This window comes from Phascolarctos cinereus, unplaced genomic scaffold, assembly GCF_003287225.1.
Source record: "Phascolarctos cinereus isolate Bilbo 61053 unplaced genomic scaffold, phaCin_HiC Scaffold_1;HRSCAF=81, whole genome shotgun sequence".
In the NCBI taxonomy this organism is placed as follows: Eukaryota; Metazoa; Chordata; class Mammalia; order Diprotodontia; family Phascolarctidae; genus Phascolarctos; species Phascolarctos cinereus.
This window is the reverse complement of record NW_027555514.1, coordinates 264,392,773-264,413,422: the sequence shown is the minus strand read 5'-3', so window position 1 is coordinate 264,413,422 and position 20,650 is coordinate 264,392,773. Positions and strand designations below refer to the sequence as shown.

Below are 20,650 nucleotides of genomic sequence, written 5' to 3'. Positions count from 1 at the left end.
GGGCAAGTCACTTAACCTCTGTTTACCTAAATCCACTGGAGAAGGAAATGGCAAACTACTCTAGTATCTCTGCCAAGAAAACTCTACGGACAGTATGGTCTACTGGGTCACGAAGAGTTGGACACAACTTAATTGTGAACTTAATTTTTTTGTTTTGTTACGAGGGGTCCATAGGCCTTACCAGTCTGCCAAAGATATCCATGACATATATAAGAGTAGCCTAAAGCAATGAAAAGTTAGGTGACTTGATTAGGCTTACAGAGTCCAGTGTGTGTTAAGAGAAGGGCTTCTTAACCTTTTTTGCAACCCTTTTGGAAGGCTGGTAAAACCTACAGATCCCCTTCTCAGAGTATTGTTTGTTTCAAACACACACACACACACACACACACACACACACACACACACACACACAATTGCAAAGGAAGCCAACTGTATTGAAATGAAATGATCAAATATTAAAAAAAAATTTCACAGACCCCAGGTTAAAGACTCCTCCATCCAATAACTTCTTATCTCTTGTTTTAAAGGCCCAGATACACTGCACAGTTTGCTAGAGGAGTAACTGGGACATCCAAGCCTCCTCTCTGAAGAATCTGGTGTCTGCTTCAGAGTGAAAATGCTGTGGGTTAAACTGTCAGTTCCAGTATACATGTCTGAATGGTCTAGGTTTTAATCACAGCAAAGAGATCCTCCCAACAGAAATCAAAACACATTGGAAGGAAACACAATATACTTTTTCTGTACAATATGATTTCACCTATAAGAAACTCAAATATCTGACAACCTGGAAAAGCCAAGATCCACAGTTAAAAAAAAACAACCACCCAACCTGGGCAGACAAAATAAATGTCACAAAAACTCATTCGTGAACTTTACTCCAAGAAGGGGGCCGTAGTCACATGACCTTTTTATTTTTATTTTATACCCAACTCCACTGAACTTGGTTATCACATTAAAACTGAAGGGAGAAGAGGACAATTAAAGAATGGAATACTGACATTCACAAGAAAAGAAATCAACATTTTGGCATCAGTGGACACAAAACTTAAACAAAACCCAGCAGAGTGAGGTCATTTAATGTAGGGTCATCAAACAGTCCTATCTACTTTAATGGGCCCCAAGGTAAACAGTACAATAATTGAGATATATAATCAGAGAGGCAATGTGGGATAGGAGGGGGTTGGACTTGAGTTAGGGACTTGTGTTCAATTCCAACAGTAGCTGTGAGACTCTGGCTGGGAAGGTCATTTACCCTCAGTTTCCTCATCTCTAAAATGGGGATAATAACTAACTGTAGCACCTACTTCAGAGAGCTGTGAAGCTTGAAAGAGGTAATAAATGCAAAGTGCTCTGAAAACGTTAAAGGACTATACAAATATCAAATACTGATATTCAGCTATATATGAGTAGGTAGGGAAGTATGTAATATATCTTAGAAAAAATTTCCATCTAAGATGGTTAAAAAAAATCTGCGATTAAGGCAAACCCTCAGCTATAGTGAATATCTGGCTGCCTAGAACGACTCATTATTTTAGGGTTCCCATTAGACACGTAATTCGCTGTATAATGCTCGCATTTATTTTTCCAAATGGATCGTCTGTCTGCGGACACTAAGTAGAGATAGAATGACTTACACAGTTAGAGGAGAAGTTTGTGGGTCTGCCTCGCTAAGAACAAAACGTCTGACAAGAATGAAATGTATTTGGATGTGTTTCTAAAATACACAGTTCTATGTACACATATTATATAAGGAAATGTTGGAAAGCTGCTAGTTAAGAATTTATTTTTAAAGGTTCTGAGTTCTAGAACCTTGTTTTTACATTGGCTTGGAAGTTTACAGAACTCCTTCCTTCACAAGTCGCTTGTCCAAAAGCAGGGATAGTAAGAGAGCCTCTGAGCCTCTAGCACACATTGTCTCTGTGCTCTAGGCAGGTCTGTAACATCATGAGAGGGTGCCCTCCTGCATTGGTGGAGGGAATTTCCTGACTCAGGAGTTCCCTATGCCAATGAAATCATACGCTTCGTCCCTAACCATCTCCCTTATCCAGAAATCTCACCTGCCTGGATCCCAAGAAAGAATGAGAAAGTTAGCAAAGGGCTGGAATACACAAAGCAGATGGCAGGAAGGCCAAAATCAATGTATGTAAGCTCACATTCTCTATTCAGTAGGACTCATGTATAGCAAATTTAATTTTTGTTTCATACACAAACCCAACAAGGTCAGTTACGTGGCTTCTGGTTCTAGAGAAGAGCAAAAGCAGCATACAAAGATGGCGTGTGGGTGGACCCTGCTAGAAGCAAGCACCAACCATGTGACAAGCCCCAGGAAGGGAGAGCTGAGAGCAGGTCAGGAGACATCAATAACTCCAAGAAGTAGACACATGTCCTCAGAAAGCACATGGGTCCTTTTGTGTCAGAGCAACAACAGGGCCTACCTTGTTAGCCTTCAACCCCAAATCATACCACGTTACAGTAACTGATGCCCCAAGAGATGGATCAGATAAAGATTTAATGATGTTTGAGAAGATGGGGACATCTTATGAAGGGTTATCAAAAATAGCTCAAATGACAGATTTGATGCTTAAAAAGTCAACTGCCAATTATCTGAAAATTTTCCTTAAACATGGATGACTTCATTTTCCAATGATTAAGGATGAACGAGGAATTACTGCACTTATGACATAGAGAACATATGTAATTTCCACAGAACCTGTGAGGCATGGCTTCATTTTAATGATGAAATTATTTTGTGGGCCACTACTGACTTAGACAAATCTCATCTGGCATGGAATTTATGTGTATACTTACAAAAGAAGTAAATTAGAAAAACAAGCTGATTTTCTATGACTAGTTCTTGGTTGTCATTCATGGCATTAGGTCTCTGTCTGATTCAAAAAAATGTGACTGCATGTCAAATTAATGCATCTTATTTGTTTTTGTAGTTGCAGCAATGATGATTTTAAATGTTTTAGTTTAATTATTTCAACAAAGGTGGCCTGAAATTGGATTCAGAAGCTATATTTTTGTGACTAGTTCATGTAATTCCCTTTTCATTAAGAGATAATTTACTTTTAATTGTTTTAAATACAAAGAAATCATTATGATTTATGTTGGAGGCCTGTGTGTGTATAGATATGTAAATATATCTATACACACATATAATGTGTGTGTTTCTGAAAATCAGTCCTTTTAGTCTATATCTGTAACTTCTGCATGCTAGATGTCAGTCACAGTCTTAAAGGTTCTATTTCCTATAATTACATTCTGTTGAAGTTAGACGCCATATACTATCATAACTCAAGTTTGAGAAAGAGAGTTTAACCAGGAAGAATTTATCCCAATGTTGGAAAATAGTAGAGACATCAAGAAAAATCCTTTTATGGTAATACCTCAAATATGTAATTTTTAAGTGCCTAAAAGACTCATTAGTAATTTTTTGTTTCCTATCACTGAAGACATCAGACTGAGGTCCAATGTTTAGTTCTTATAGAAACAGTAAGAGAGGTAATCATTAACACATAGGTTTAGTAACATCTCATTCTAGAATTCCTACTTAAGAAATAGTGACTAGTCAAAGAACATAAGATCATAAACTCAGGGTCTAAGAAAATCTAGCTATGGGCATGTAGGAATTTAAATAAAAACTGGACGAGCAATAAACAGCATGTTCACTGACTCCAGAGTCATTCTTTTTTTCTTTTTTGGGCTAGGCAATGGGGTTAAGTGACTTGCCCAGGGTCACACAGTATTATGTGTCTGAGGCCGGATTTGAACTCAAGTCCTCTTGAATCCAGCAGATTCATTCTTTATAACGACTTTTTAATTGTGGAAAAGCTAATGAAAATTTAGTGGGCGAGAATGTTTTTGAAATTGAGCAGAACAAGTTGTCTAAATAATTTTTCCAATCAGAATCACATAAATTAAAGGGAAGAGGACAGATGCTATCTTATGTTCTTTGACAGTACAACCATGGATTGTGTGATGGAATGGAAAAAGTGGTGGCTCTGGAGTCCAGGGAGCTGGGTTCTAAATCGGGCTCTGCCCCTTACTTTCTGGGTGATCTTAGGCAAATTACATAACCGCTGTGGGCACCAGTGTCCTCAGCACCAAAATGAGAGGGTTGGTTTAGATGAGCTTGAAGAGTCCTTTCCATCTGTAAATCTATGCTCCTTTGGTCTTAAGGGATTTCTTTTGTATGAGACTAGAAGAAAAGCTACCATCCTTCTTGATGGATGTAGTAGTTACATGACAGATAAAAAGGTTTGCAAATAATTAGGATGTGTACCTTTAGAGAAAAATCCAATTTATTAAAAGAATCATTTATATTAAGACAAAGATGCCACTGATTCTAATGGAGTCACTGTATAATCTAAACATTTGCCCGTTTCATTTACAGTTTGGTACAGACACATTCCATGGCCAAGATTTATCTTTAGTTTTAGGGACACTGAAGAAATGCCATGTCTATAAAAACTGTTGGGATGTCTTCTGTAGCAGAGGAATCATCTGGCCAAGCCAGGATGGGTAGAAGTATAAGTTTTCTTCCTTCTATCCCCCTCTCTCAACCTAGGCAAATAATCACTGGATAACGGATGATGATCTAGTGTCCCTGCCCAACAATTTTAGCAGCTGTAGTGGCTAATGGACTGGCTGGGAACCAAATAACAGAGATAACCAGCCAAAATATTTCTGTCATTCTCATCTATATTGCCTATGTAGGGGATATATGGTAAAGTGAAACAGTATTAATACTAATCGGAGAAGCATAATCAAGAACTATCATAGCAGATGACATTCACATGTAATTGAAATTATTTCAAAAGATGAAAGATCAATCTTGGAAACTGTGCAGAAGAATAAAAAAAATTTAGGAAAATCAACCTTCCAAGATCCATATCATGGTTGCAACAAATAACATCTTAACATGAAAATCTTTAAGAGTGAATAAAAAGGGCCAAGTAGGAAAGTTTGAAACTCTTGATTAAATTTTCTGAGAATATTCCACACTGAAAATAAAACCATGTCTAGACAAACATCAGAGGAAACAGGGACAATAATATTAAGGATGCTTTTCCTAAAGTTACATATTTCTAATACCTTGTACCACAAGGAAACAAATGCTGCTAATAAAGAGAATGACAAACAGTGAAAACTAAGAGAAATGCAAAGAATTTATATAAGACATGATGACACAATACATAGAGCGCATTTTTTCTCTTAAATTTCATTAAACATTTTTAAGAAAATACAACAGGCTCCCAAACACATACTCACATTAATTTCCTGATGGGTCCCAAATTTTGGCCACAACAAACATCTACTCTTCCTGCAAGTATAAAGGATCTCAACCATCCATGTACAATAGTATGCCAACTTTTGAAAACAATCACCTTGGCACAGAAGATTTCTTCACTTAAACAGTTAAGATACCAGAATCACAATCTGTGGTTTTATGAAACCCAAAGATAATCCACACTATACCATAACATACCTTTAAACCTAGGGAAGAACAAAAATGGAGTGTGTTCTTTTGATAGCCAATAGAAATGACAGATAACCAAGAGAAAAATCAAAAGGTCTTTCAACCAAATGTTACAAAAACCCCACACATGGTCATTAACTCACCTGGAAATTCTAATCAATATACACACGTATAAAGAAACACAGGAAACCACAAAGGTGGCACTCTAGTTATCTTGGAACTACTTTCCAACCCCAAACCCTAGGACACATAAATTATATAGATAGTTGAATATTTTTATTTAAACCTATACTCTTGTTTTAGGATTGTAATGAACTAAAGAAATTACAGATGACTTGCCATGAACACACATATACTACAGTTACTAAGTGCAAAGGTAGTAGTAAAGTGGTAAAGAAGGCATCAGAGCAAATACTCATCTTTTTTCAATGTGATTCCAATTACCTTTTTCAAGAGCAAATTCAGGCCATAAATGGGAAATACACATTTTGTATTATAAGTGATAAATTGACAAAATCTTGAAATCATTTCCATAGTATCAGTCAATGTCATAATAATAAAATAGCAGTTTCCTCTAGGGAGACCTTGCATGTTCTCACATATGCAAGAAAATGGAAACTCTCTCCCAGTGTGCCATTTAAGAGTAAATAATTTAGAGCAGTTTTTCCAACTATGATCTTCTCTGTGAAACCTTATAAAGTAAACCCCTTACATTCATCATCCCTTTTAATGGAACACTTTAAACTTCTTTATCCAGCTAAGAAGCCAAGACAGTGTTTCGTAAGTGTTGAGAATTATGTTCCTTCATTTTCTACATTTGTTTCTTTGTTCTCACTTTCTTCTACCTTGTTTACATTTTCTTGTCTCGTCTGGGGTCTCTGTTCTTCTCCTTCATCTTCCTCCTCTGTCTCACTGTCTTCAAAAGTATGTTCCTCCATGTTGGTAAACGTGAGAGATCTTGCAGCCACTTGTGCGGCAAGACCAGCAGTGATGCTGAAATCCGGTGCTGGGTGGAGGCGCGCCAGCCTCTCCCGGATGGAGGTCTGTACAGAGTCACTGAGTGCTGGCTGAAGAGTCTCCAAGCCACCCTCCGGGATCTGCTCAGACCCGCCTTCACTCTCACACTGGTAACATGTTCTCTCTTCAGCCTCTGCCAGCAAGCTTTCCTTCACAGTACTGTCTTCATTCTGACAGTGCGAAGGACCATCACGTAAGTACTCAGTCCTACTTATTTCACTGTCATTCGGGGTAGGATTTAGTTCACTATTTCCCTCTTCAGGGTCACTTTCACTTTTATGACCATCCTTATCCTTATTTGAATTCACAGATGATTCTGAATTATTTATGGATTCCATTGGTTCTACAGGAGACAAGGGTTTCATCACAGCTTAAAAGAAAAAAAAAAGAAAAAATAACTAAGGCAATCTCTTAATGACTGAGGGACTGGGTATACTAAATGCAAGATCTGAATCAGAATTATAACAAACTTCTCTTAACAAAAAATCCAAGTTAAGCAAAATCAGGAATATTTGGTGAAATGGCGAAAATCATAAAGCCAGAAACCTTTATAAGCAACATATAGAAAAAGAAATGAATTAAGCAGATGACTCGGATTTTAGAGAGATTAGAGATACGATGTTGCTCAATTCTGAAAATATCTGAAACTATATTCTCTTCTTAAAAAAAATAGCATGGCTTTTCCTAATTATGTATCAGAAGTAAGCCTGATACAATAATTTGGAAAACACTAATCTCTCAAATTAACATATACTTTGTATATTAAAACATAGCGTGATAAGATGCAAACAGATAAGCCAGTGAGTGACCTAACAAATCCTTGGTGAAAACAAAGCGTGTCTATACAAAGCACTAAATGCTACCCTGCTCATTCTAAACCAATGAAAAACAGAAATATTAATGAAACAAAATCTGCAATCAAGATCAGCCACTGTACACAGCACAATGCATAGATATGATGGATATCCATACGGCAGGAGAAGTTGTCCTTGCAAGGGAAATGGAGTTTTTTTTAGCCCCTCTCGATGTTAGTAGGTAGTGGGTCCCATTGCCCGCAACAGGGAGCTTGCCAGGCAGTCTCTCCTCCCAGCAGGAGGGGGTTAGTACAATACGATCTAATGGAGCATGGCTGAAGACAAAAACAATGTGCTTCTTGAAGAACTGGAGTCTATTAACTTTTTTTTTTGTGTGCAAAGCAAGTGTCCATTTCCAAAAAACATCCCTAAGCTGCAGTCGTTTCACTAGAGTAGCAGCAACATAGACAAAAATGGCAACAGCAGGCTCCCGGCTGGAATTTCCCTTTCTAATTCCATTCGGACTTTACCCCTGTAAGCAGAGATGAAAATAACTCTGGAAGATGCGCAGAAATTTTTCATGGGAAAGCAGTTTATGGTACTAGCAGGTTTTTTCTCTATTTCCATTACTCTTTGTTTCCATATGCTAAACAAAAGAATGTTATACTTCCAATGCAAATAAACATCAACAGCACATGCTTAAAAATGACAATTTTATTGCTATGTCTTTTACTATTATGGCAGCAAGCTAGTACAAGCTAAAAAAAGTTCCAAAATGCCCATGAAAAAGCTGATGTAAGGTGATGTATTAAGCTATTTTTAGACTTCACAGAGGTTTTCATGGTGCACCTGAACGAGTGATTTCAATACTGGACCATTTTGTTAGGCTACTGAGCTGTTAATTGTGACTTTTTCCATCATATGAGTTTGAGGGGTAAGGAAGGTGTGGGGACAGGGAACAACCATAGCTCACCTTCAGAGGACCTTCCTTTCTAGATTACACAGAAGATGAAAGACCTCTGACGGTATCATTCTCCACCTCAGTCTCTCCCTTCTTCCTCCTTCCTGACCAAGGCTAACCTTCCCACCTGAGCTGTGATCTTCCCTAGAGCTCTCTAGGACCTCACTTCACCAATCATTCCTCTATCCTTAACCTCTCTCTGTGGGATCTTTTCTTTACTAAATGTTCAAGTTATTTCTCCAAAAAATCTCTCCTGCTAATCCTGCCAGCTACCCTCTTAAATTACCGTTCTGCCCAGTCAAATCTCTTAAAAAGGATAGACAGGGAGCATAGAACATTTCTGCTGTATTCATTTATTCTTTAAACCTGGCTTCCATCTCCCACCTCTATAATGAATATATCTGCTTTCTTGAAAGTCACCAATCATCATCTTACGGACGAACCCAGTGGTCCTCAATATGTGGTCTGCTGACCCCTGGATGTTTCTGCAGGATCAAAACTATTTACTTTTTTACCAAGCCTTGAATTAATTTTTCTAATAATTAATTTTAATAGAGGTATTTTAATTTTGTATGTAGTCAATATTAATAGATAAAGCTCTTTGGGACATCCTCAAAAATTTTTTAGAGTACAAAGGGATCCCAAGGCCAAAAAGTATGAGATCAACCCTGCTAGATCAACCCAGTAGCTTTTCACAGACTTCATTCCCCTTTCATGCTCTACGCTATCACTGCCGCCCAACTTTCTTTGTGAAATTCTCCTCTTCTCTGTGATGATAAGTATTTCTGGTACTTCTCCTAACCCTTCAAGCTTCTTTCCTGCTGCAGGCTCTTCTTCACCCCTAACTGTAGGTGCTCCTACACGTTCAAAGCTCAGTGCTCTTATTTTCTCTCTCCAGACTCTCTCATGGCTTCTATTCTCACGCCAATACAGATGATTCCACATCTCTAGCTCCAGCCTGAACCTCACTACATATTCGATGGTTTGCTGGACAACGTCCACTGAATTAAGTGATCAGGCATCTTTGATTCCTCCAGCTCCCTGGCAACGTCTTCTCTGGATCCGTTTCTTCTTCACTGGTCCCAAAGCCAGCCCCTTCTTCAAGCCTCCTCACTGTGCACCTGAATCATGACTCTAGTCTCATTAAACTTCCTCCTTTCAGGGTCTCCTGATTCTGGTCAGAGTCATGTATCACTGCCAGAGTCATCATAGCTCTGCTAGGCTGTTCTCAGGCTCAAAGATATTTAATGGTTTCCCACTACCTAAAACATCAAGACCAACAAAGTATTCCCAAATATGGCCCTACCACCTCTATCCAGCCTTCTTTGCTGAGGCTCTCCCACACTTCTGCCAAACTGGGCCACTCACTGCCCGCCAAACGTGCTCCAAATGGACTCCCTGCTGGGCTTTTTGCTCCTGTCTTCCCTCTGAACGGCCAGGGAAGAAGAGTGCCCCCCAAGACTTTCAATTCTAGCCCCTGAGTTCCTATTTCCCTCGGAAGGCCCATCTTAAAAGTTATTTCATTTATGGAGCCTTCCACCAGGAGACATAATAAGCACTTTGTGTCTCATCTATGTTAGGCCTTCGGCCTCATGATGCAGTCATCTGTGTACTTGTCTCATCCCCTCTATGGAGTGTAGGTGCCTTCCCTGAAGGCAGGAACAACGGGTCTTACTCATCTCATATCTCCAGCAGCACCTAGCACAGTGCTTTAGCCTTAGATGCTTGGCAAATACAGCAACTGAATTACAAAGGTGACAATCTGTATTAAAAAGGTGACTAGATTTGGATTCTGAAATTCTGGTCGGTTAGTGGCCAGAGAGGATCTATGTTAGAGGACAGCCAGATGATCTGGGGTTTCTTTCCAGTTCTACAGCTTCTGATGCTATGAATTATGGAGGAGAACCAGGGAAGAAGTGAAGACTCTGGAGTGGGGACATGATATGGTAAACAGGCCATTTAAGGAAGGGAAATCTGGTGGGGCTGAGGAGGAATACAGGCACAAGTCAACTAGGACCTGGTCTATGGCAGGGAGAGGAGGAACAGGAAGCCATGATACAAGAGGCACTTCAGAGGGAAAACTCATTGGTTTTGGTGACTGTAGATGGAAAATGAAGGAGGCAGGAAGGAGGAAAAGATTAGGGGATCCCAGAATCAGATGACTCCCAAGGTTTTGTGTAATTGGTGGATGCAAAAAATTCAGGAGGGGGACTTCAGTGGACTTTCCATTCAGTAAGGGGAATCTCCATGGCTCAGAAAAAGGTAAAAAGGTGATAGTTTTCATACTCTCCCCAGACATTCTAAAGTGGCAGGGAAGTAGCATTTTTGCCTCTCCAAACATTCACAGGAAAATCTCAGCTGTAGACAGGATACTCTGATCTGCTATGAGATTATATGAATAAATTTCCTCAGAGTTTTGGTTGAGGAAGAAAAAATGATAGTTAAGTCAATTCTCTTGCAGCTCCAGCTTGCAAATGAGGGTGTGGGGGTGGCATGAATGGAGTCCTCTGACTACAGGCTGCTGTCATTAATTACACGTGACTTCAGAGATCTGATCTCAACTCTTTTAGTTTCAATGGTGAACTGGATTAAGATCATGCATCTAATACTACAGACAATTACCTTAACACACAGAAGTTATGTAGGATTCAAGACCTCATACTCCTGCCTATACCTGAAAATTAAGTTATAGCATTTAAAAATCTACAATTCAATGCCTGATTCATCAGCAAAATCAGTTCTTAAGAATGAGAGCAATTAGTGAAAACACGTCAACTTGGATTACATCTATTACCATATAATTACTTTTTTTTTTTGCTGGTCATTATAATAGTGCTTATGTATATACTTACTGTTAGATCACCAAACTAAAGTCATGTATCATTAAAGAGACTATGGCTAAGTAAAGAGAAGGTGGCATAGGAAAAAATGTTTGACAAACTTAAATAACTTTTAAAATTGAAAGCTTACCATGATCACTAAACAGAAGCTGCTTCCATTTCTGCCTCTCTGATTCTGAGGCTTTAAATCCTAACACTGATTTCAATTCCTGTAAAACTCTCTTAGATTCTTCCCGCTCCCGCTTCTGCCTCTCTCTGTCTTCTTGAGACAAATAATAAAAGTCATCTCTTCTGAAATCACTGTCCATGTCTGTATCATCCACATAAGCTTCCAATTCCTGCAAATACACACAAATGCACTTTACACCATGAAAACAATTTTTATACTTCAAGTAAGCATTTTTTTGTACTCACGTTAGGCTCACTTAACTTCAATTTTGTGTTTTAAAAAGACGGCTATCTAAGCATACATCCCCCACAACAAATGAGGGCTTATTCTGCAGTTCTGATCATTAAGGAACAATTTAGAGGATAATATTTAGCAGGACAGCATCATAGACTTAACAGGCAAGAGTCTTGCCTTTTATTATTGGTATCCTTTTCTGAAGGGGATTTATTCTGTGAAGTTCGGATTCAGTCAGAGGGCTGCACTTGGGGATTTAGAGGCCGCATGTGGCGAGGCTGCAGGTTCCCTGCCCCTGGCCAAGACCAAACAGAAAAAGAGTTGTGGGAGACCTTAACGCATTAGCTGTAATCCTCAGCTTAGATGCCAGCCTACCTAGAGGCTTGCTAAAGGTCACCCAAACTAAAGGTATAATCACCAAGTGGTACAAGAGCTGGAAAGCATGTGGGGTACTGGTTACCTTTGGGAACTTGCCAGCTTATTCCCCTTAACTCATCTTCAAAGCTTTAGAGATGCATTAGGAGGAAACAAAAGTGAATGCCAAATTACATTCATGAAAAAAATTAAATCATCTATTTCACACTTAACATTAACTGCAACTACAGATATAACTTCATCTAACAATGTTCCATTATTTTTGAGGGCTTCTTTGAAAATGGCTTTCAAAAAGAAAGATCTGTTGAACTGAGGACTTAACTTCAAAAACATAACAGTTAATTATACTGTTTCAGTAAACTCAGCCTCTCTGTGGGACTTCTGGAGCTCACCAGCAGAGCAGCTGGGCCTGGCTCATGTTGCTACGGCACCCCTGCCATGACCACTGAGCCCGTTGGTGAGACACAGGAGCTATGCCCAGGGGGTCCTGTCTCCAAAGTCTGCATTTGCCCAGGACATCCCAGTGCCTCTCTGGGGTAATGACACTGTTTTAACAGCTATGCCAGGGCAGAAATGGACTCTGGCTTTCTCCATTCAGGCTCTTCATGAGCACGGAGGTCTTTGTTTCTTACCTGCTCTTCAGGTATTGGGTCCTTGTCCTCAATATGTAGTGCAGGCCGTGGCAAAGGTACCGTGGCACAGTGTGGGGCTTCGCATGCTACTTCAGGTTTGCCTTTAGAAGGGCAAATGAGGAAAAGAAACAGGTCATTTGGAATCTGGGGTACCGCTGATGACAAAAGTCTTGGGGCAATTCTACAGATCACAATTCACCTTCTCAAAAAGACCAAGGCTACAGAAACTGTCAACCACATGGTATGCATGTGTATGGGAGCTTTCCCCTCTTTCACATTTGCTGGAGTACCTGCAAGCTCAAACATTCAACACTGTTTAGAATAATCATGGGCATAACATTTTAAAATATTTACTCCTACTGGACCAAAGTACTAGAAAAAAGGATTCTGCCTCATGTCCCTTTCCACAGGCCAAAGCTCCCTTTCTCCAATAATTGTGATGGACTGGTGATTTCAGGAGCGCTCTCTCTACTAAATGCAAACCAGCAATCCTCTTGTGCAATTCTGGCCCATAAGTAAATATATCTGAAAAGTGCTTAGCACAGTGTCAGGTACATAGTCAGTGCTTTTTAAATGCATATTCCCTTCCCTCCCTTATTTCCATCCTCTCCAAAGAGATAGCCAACCTGCTGGAGCAGATCTGATCCTTTATCCAGAGAGCGAATAGCGTGTTCAGAAGCTTTACTGATTAATACCTTCCAAAGAGCAAAGAGGTATGCTTGCGCTGACTAAACTAGCTTAATTAATCCTTAATGTAGGATCTAGCTCCTCATAAGAGGGTAGTTTCAAAAATGTTTGTTACTACATATCATCAGTAATTACATATGCATTTCATAGAAAAGGTGACAAATTTCAACCGTCTACGGTGTTCTCACAAGAGTCAGGAAGCAGATTTGGTAAGATGCATTAGGAAATATTCAAGATCATCTTGTTTACCTGGAGCGCAGAATAACTGACCCAAAGAAATAGGCAATGTTAAGAGGTTCATCTGGTTTCAAGTTTACTTTTCTATGCTCCACCTTCAATGTTTATGGATTGAGCTACGATCATTTGAACTTTCTTAAAGATATAACAAAGATCAGGGCAGCTAGGTGGTGCAGTGGATAAAGCTCTGGCCTTGGAGTCAGGAGGACCTGAGTTCAAATCCGACCTCAGACACATGACACTTACTGTGTGACCCTGAGCAAGTCACTTAACCCCGATTTACACACACACACACACACACACACAAAGATATAACAAAGATCAAAGGAATGATGACTCCTAAGGATACACATGGTTCAACATGTTAATATCTCAGATCAAATCTTAATTTCCTTCTGCCAACATTAACTAGTCAGTCCACCACTTCTTAAAATGGTTTTTTTTCCCATGTGTTTTGACAGTGACCAAAAATGGAGTTCATTCTACTTAACTTTTTGATAATGAGAAATGCCACTCCCTGGGGAGATTTTGATGGCAAATCACCTTTGAGGGAAATCCAGACCAAAACATCCAAATGAGCTCATTCTGAGATAAGAGAGGTGGGGGTAAAGAAAATGGTAACAAAGGACTCCAGTCATACTTTTTGGCAGTGCTAAATTACTTTGTCTTAGTAACAGAATGACGAACCATTTGTTAATGCTTTATGTTTGAGTTACTCATTATGGATCAAGTAGGTTATTTCCAATACTGGGTAAAACCTTTGCTCCACTGCTGAATTACATATAAATTCTGTAGAAATTACCAAAAAAAAAAAAGTAAGCAATGAAAAAACTGCAATGTAAAAAATGTATAACTTATAAATATGGCAGAAAAAAGTTTTAAATATAAATTGTCTATCCACATAAAATGACTGGAGCCTACCAGAATAAAAAGAACTTCTTCTTATGATTTTGAGTTAGATGCAAAATGTAAAACCACTGTCCTCTACAAAATGTCCCCTGCACCAGACATTACTCTAAATAACTGAGTAACATTACCATTTGTTCTAGTAATAATTTTTAAATATTCAAGAATATCTTAGGAATAAAAATATTTGAATTTTTTGACTTGATGTGGTAAAATACAGCATGGCAGCTTCTTGGGGGCAGGGGCCATTATTTACCCATCTGTGCTCCTAGGAGAATACCTCTTAGAAAGTGGGTGTTCAGGAGATACTTGTTGATTCAATGTGACTTTAGCAGTACAAACACAATATGTTTACTGAAGTAGGAGACCCATCAGCATAATAAGTGTGCAAGGTAACATATTAAGTAGGAAGTAAGGAGTGGCAAGTTTTTATTCAATGCTATAAGGAATGAGAAAATGTGAGAAACAAGCATGTTTGACCATGAATGCACTAAAAGAATTACAATCAAAACTTCGAAGTCTTCAATTCAGAAGGCAGCAAAATGTATGAGACACTAATTAAAACTAATCTGACTACTGGAACATACTATTTGTTTCAAAATTCTAACACTGGATTGTCTTAAGAGAGTGTAAAAAAATGTCTGCTAGGATTCCAGGTTTATAGCTTAGGGAAAAAATGTGCACACATAAGATTGTAAATAAATGTTCTATAAAAATATATGGAATAAATGTTCTATAAAAATATATGGAAAAATGTTCTATAAAAGCTGTAACACATTTATTAAACCACCTTTCTATTGTTCACCTCAGTAGTACTGGTACCTAAGCCAAAAATAAGAACTGTCTCAAACAAATAAACATATATTTTCTGGACATCAAAGCTTGGCATAGGCACACAGTATTTAAATTATGCTAGATTTTGGATTACATCTGTTTGTAACAAATTATTTCTGAGGGCTGACAGTATCCCACCATAATTATGGGGTCTCTCTCCCGCTGTATGATTTCAGGGGTCCTTTAGCACTCATCTACTACCAAACCTCTCCCCTAAATAACTTGCTAAAGGTTCTAGAAATCCCATCACAAACTCAGTGAACATTTAATAAGCACTTACTATGTGTACGACATTGTTCTAGGTGCTGGGATTATGACCAAAAAAACAACAAACAGTCCTTACCTGCAAGAGAAGTCACTTTTAAAGATTATGACATCTTTTTCTTCCCATCTTTCCCCCCTCTTCCCAGATCAAAATGCTAATGTTAACATGAACATACATGTATCCATTATTACACAAGCAGAAGACGAGCCTTGAGAGAGAGGACCACGGCCTGGCAAAATGTGAAAGTGACAGAATGGAACCTCAACTCAAGATGCGGGGGAGCTGGCCACTTGAGAGCAGGAAGGGGAGAAGGGCAGAAGGGCACAGGATGGGTATTCCCTATGTTCACAATTTTGCTTAGGAATGGCACTGGGTCAAATTTTGAGAAAGAAAAGATGACGGTGCATCAAATTAGATGCACTAAATTACTGAAGATAACGAAAGGTTAGAGCACAGGTAAAAATAATTTTCTATTACTGAACAATTTAGCAATCAATGTCATGGTAACAATACTTTTTGCCATAATAAACCAAAGTGGACACTGAGTAACTGAAGATATGAAGATGAAAATGCAGATTAGCCTTAGAAATTCACGGCTATATTTCACTCCACATTATCTATTTAATTCACCAAGCAGTAAGTTTTTAAGGGCAGCCAGGTGGCACAGTGGATACAATGTCGGGCTTGGAGGCAGGAAGAAATAAAATTAATAAAAATGGTTTTTCTAAAGGGAAAAGTGAAGCTCCCAATGTTATCTTTGGCCATGGGCTGATAGATGAATGGGTGCATTAACTTAATACACCAAAGGCATTCTGGCTTCTACAAAAAGTAATCAAAAGCTCTAAGACTAGGGCAAATCAATATATCTAACAGTGAAAATTTTTAGGCACGCTCTGAGCAAATGACAAACTTGTGCCTTAGGGGAAAAATGCTTTACTAATTATATTTTGGATATAAACTAAAACAGCAATCTTGAAACATGTCAAGATACTAGTTTCCTGTGACAAATTTATAAAAGTTTTTCTGACTAAAAGCTTAATCAGTTTGGTGAAACATTAAACCTAGTGACACTGAATTACCTTTAGACAAACTGATGATTAGTAGAAGAATGATAAAACCCTGACTAGTCCTAATAGCCACTGAGAAATGTGAACCATCGTGGGTCACATGAGTCAGACTTCAAAATCGCATGCTAACCAAATACAGAAGAGAGAATCTTGATGAGGCATCCTAACTGGCACTGCTTAGAAGACAAAGCTCTTTGTAAGCACAAATCAATCACATGTAAAAAAGATGAAAGTGGTCAAATTTAAAAGGAGAGGCCTCAATCCGTTAATGGGTCCATGAGCTTGTCTGCATGGCCACTCCCTCCACAGATGCAGATTGCAACCCTTCAATGCCCTCTCCTTTGTGGGCTTCTCGTCCAGGTCTTTTTGTAAACACTTCACAGGAAATCGTGACAAATGCTAGTGGGCTTCATCTGGGCCTTTTTAATGTTTTATGGGAACCTCACTCTTAGTACTCAAACCAACCTAGCTCCTTTTCTATTTAAACAAAATTCTGAATAGCTGGTAGAAACAAATGGAAAACGGCACTATCTATGGATTAGATTTGAGTAGATGTGGCTGATGTGGCCTAGGAATTCTGAGTCTGAAGCTCTTTTTTCCCCTTTAAAATAATGTTTCTCTTTTCCAAGTCTTTTTCTTTTTACTAAGGGGAGGTAAAGAGATCATAAGCCTACAAAATACCATAATTTAGACTACTCCTACAAGGCATTTCTACAATTCCTTTCTTAAACACCATTTTAAATAGCCAAAGGTAGCTTATATCCAAAGAAGAACCTCACTCATAAAGCCTCTTGTCTCCAATTACTGAGCCCTTTACATCAGACTCATGAGGTAGCTAAAAACATCTGAGGACACTAAAAAAGTGTGTCAAGAGAACTTTCTGCTTCCTTCCTACGTTTGGAGAAGCTTATCACCAGAGGCTGGGCACTGAGTGAGGAATTTTTTTTTGTCAACCGAGACTAAAGAACTGAGAAGTTATGATCGATGTCAATGGAGAACTGTTAGTGAAATCACAGATCACTTAAAGTATTAACGATGTGTATACATACACACACACACACACACACACACACACACACACACATTCCTTCTACCTCTCTCAGATAAAGATGGAAATATGGACTGCCTCCTTCATAGGTGGACATATTAGTTGCAGAAGGGGTCAGAGAGAAATTATTCACATCAGAAAAGCAGCTTGAGACTGTTCTGAAGATAGAAGAGAAAAGGATCCTCAGATAAATGCACTGAGAGGACCTGTCTGATAAGCATGTCAGAAGTGCAAGTGGGGGACGGGTGTGAAGCATTCTTGTTCATCCATTCACTCATGTGCAATTTTTTTCAGGGTTTTAAGGGCTAGAGATCAGAAACTATAAATCATATAAGTGTTTGGGAATATGGGGAAATTACATACTGCTTCTGTTATACTTAACTATGCACTTTGAATTTTTTAATCCTGAGTTTTAATCCTGAATACTGCTGAGGAGACCCTGATTTGCAGTTATTAAGAGACTCAAAAGGGGGAAGAGAAGAGAAATTAGAGATTAGACGAATGAGAAAATACAGTAGCTGCCTGGAGAGGCTGATGGTAGAGATTATCTCCTGCTGCCTCAAAGAAACAGGTCAGAGGGGAATCAGAAGACGAGCACAGAGAGACTGCCTGAAATTGGGCTGACTCTGTGGGTACTCAGAGCTCACTGGAGGAGAGTTCTGTAGGTGCTGGAAGAGAATCGTGCTGCTGGCTAGACTTACTGACCTTTAGCCACCTCTAGAGTCATAGAGAAGGGAAATCCTTCAGGTACTTGACTGCACTGTCCTCTACTTCCCTTTTTATCTTGAGGGAGAAACTCCTTTGAGCCCCATAGAGCAGATCTGGGTTAGGCAACTGCTTGAAATTGAAAAAGCCTAAATTTAGCACCTACCCAAAGAAACTGACAGGGAAAGTTGCAGCCCCCAGCCTCAGGGCTGCTGCTACTGCTTTACTAAACCAGCTCCACACTGCTTCAATCACCCATGAATGGAGGAGAAAGAGCTTTGTGCAGCAGGGGAGTGGAGAGCCTTAGAAGAGGAACAGGTGGTACAGACCAAAAGGGACAGCCAGCATCCAGGCTTGCAGGCCAGAGCTGTGAGCAACCCTAGGCACAGGAGTTTCCTTATGCACAATGGACCCACCGTCCTTCACAGATATGATGTCGACTGCTGGAAGAGTGTGATCTAGGTTTATGAATGCACTGTTAAATCTCATCGTTCCTGCTTTTGTCTTAGCTTTAGTGTATGGTATGTTATTATTATTGATTCTGCCTTCTTCTTTATTCAGTGTTTTATGCTTAAGAGATCACGGTGTTATTGTGGCTGCTTTGTATTAAGCACACTGATGGGGACTCAGGAGCCACAGTGGCAGGTAGTAGGCATATATCTCCTCTCCCCCAATACAGATTACCCTCAGTATAATCAGCGATGAGTTGCAGAAGTGTGGTCTTGCCTATGGCTGATCCCTGACTCTGGGAAAGTTCCTGAGACCTGACAGTATGAATGCATGTTGGAGTGAGCTGACTAGTCCAAAGGGGGAGAAAGGAGATCCAGGTGTCATCATTAGACATCATGTCCAAGGGCGATGTTGCCAGAGTGTGTCAGTCCTATACCCAGGTTACACATGTATATGTAAACACATATACAGAGGCACATTCACACTCTATCTACAAAAGAAGGTATGGATCTATTGGCCTCGTCATTTTTGAATGCCTACTTGTAAAGCAGAAGGCAAAGATCATATCCTTGTATATTCTGTTTGGTTATATCATAGCTGGTATGTTGTAAGTGCTCCATAACATTAAATGAGGCTCTTACACCTTAACCTATCACACTGTAAAACTCTTTAGTCAGTTTTGTATCTGCATGGATGCCATCACATACATACAGTAAATTCAATGCTGGAAAACCAGGAAAATCTTTGAAGTCAGTTTCAACCTGAATCCTGGAAGCTAACTACTTATCTGAGGAATGAAACTGGTATTAAATAAAGAAGGCCTGACTATCAAGTGTTTGCCAGGGGAACCTCTCAAACGTACCTTTTTTATCTGAATTTCTTCGCACCAGTTTATCAACTTGAGAAAGAGCCTCTTCCCAGCAGCTGTTGCTAGCTTGAACCCGAGGCTGGAGCAACTTTAACTTCTGCTCCAGGACTTGATAGGCCTCGGATTCTAGTGCATTTGCTTCCTTAGTACCAACAAGCTTTTCAAGTTCATCCTCAAGAATTATAACCCTGGGCAAGAAAGGAAAGCAGAAACAGGCCTGAAAATATCAGCTGTAAGAGTTTACAAACATGTAAAGGTCGTTCAGAAAGTCTACTGACAAGGTTAAGCATCATGGCATTATATATGACAGTCATTATGGTTGCAGTACAATCCCGTGTTAGTATATATGGACACAGTTGGCTGGTCATGACTCTTGGCAACTCAGGGCACCCTTCATTAAAAATACTTACTCTCTGGGAGAGAGAGGTGGCTCTCAAATGTTGTGTGTGTGCGCGGATTTGATTTTTTTAAACAGGAAGAACGCTTCTCTGTCCTGAGACAGTTTTATCCTCCAGCTTGAAGTTTATGAAGAGGTTTTCAGTTATTAATGTATACATAAAGGACTTATAAAGTTCACTACGAATGCCGGAGTACCATTGTTTCTGTGCTAAGCAGAAGATCAGCAAATGCCAACTAGGGGTCTCATACCTCATTCAACTTTTAAGTGTTTGAAATCAGGTAGGCACTTTTGGAGAAAAGCATTGAAAAGCAGCCAAATGTTTGAAATAATTTCTTGTTTTATGATAAAATCTGTTCTTTTAAAATGCTAGGATGGGGGGCGGAGCCAAGATGGCAGAGTGAAAGCAGTGACTTGCTTGAGCTCTCCCCCAAGCCCCTCCAAATACCCATAAAAAAATGGCTCTAAACAAATTCTAAAGGAGCAGAACCCACAAAAAGACAGAGTAAAACAAATTTCCAGCCCAAGACAGCCTGCATGGTTGATTGGAAAGGCATTTCGTGCTGGGCGGGGAGAGGAGCTCAGTTCGGTGTGGGCGCGCAGGCCCCAGCGAACCTGGAGTAGGCTTCAGAGGAACGAATCACAGGCAGCTGTGCCGGTTTCCAGACTCCTCAATCCACGA

At 39.4% G+C, this 20,650-nt stretch overlaps 2 protein-coding genes across 7 annotated transcripts in view; one reads left to right on the top strand and one right to left on the bottom strand.

Moving 5' to 3' along the window:
- The window catches only part of LOC110221805 (uncharacterized protein C3orf20 homolog), a 46,666-nt gene extending 46,060 nt beyond the window's left edge, over positions 1-606 (top strand). For both annotated transcript variants that reach the window (XM_021006476.2, XM_021006475.2), the window contains one exon: positions 528-606. In XM_021006476.2, the coding sequence (XP_020862135.1) occupies positions 528-588 (61 nt within the window). In that variant the 3' untranslated portion in view covers positions 589-606. The remainder of the gene's footprint in view (positions 1-527) is intronic.
- A 289-nt stretch (positions 607-895) lies between these two features.
- The window catches only part of VEZT (vezatin, adherens junctions transmembrane protein), an 88,079-nt gene continuing 68,324 nt past the window's right edge, over positions 896-20,650 (bottom strand). For all 5 annotated transcript variants that reach the window (XM_078146648.1, XM_021006467.2, XM_021006468.2 and 2 more), the window contains 4 exons: positions 19,566-19,759; positions 12,505-12,605; positions 11,225-11,432; positions 896-6,869 (listed from right to left, as the gene is read on the bottom strand). In XM_078146648.1, the coding sequence (XP_078002774.1) occupies positions 6,277-6,869; positions 11,225-11,432; positions 12,505-12,605; positions 19,566-19,759 (1,096 nt within the window). In that variant the 3' untranslated portion in view covers positions 896-6,276. The remainder of the gene's footprint in view (positions 6,870-11,224; positions 11,433-12,504; positions 12,606-19,565; positions 19,760-20,650) is intronic.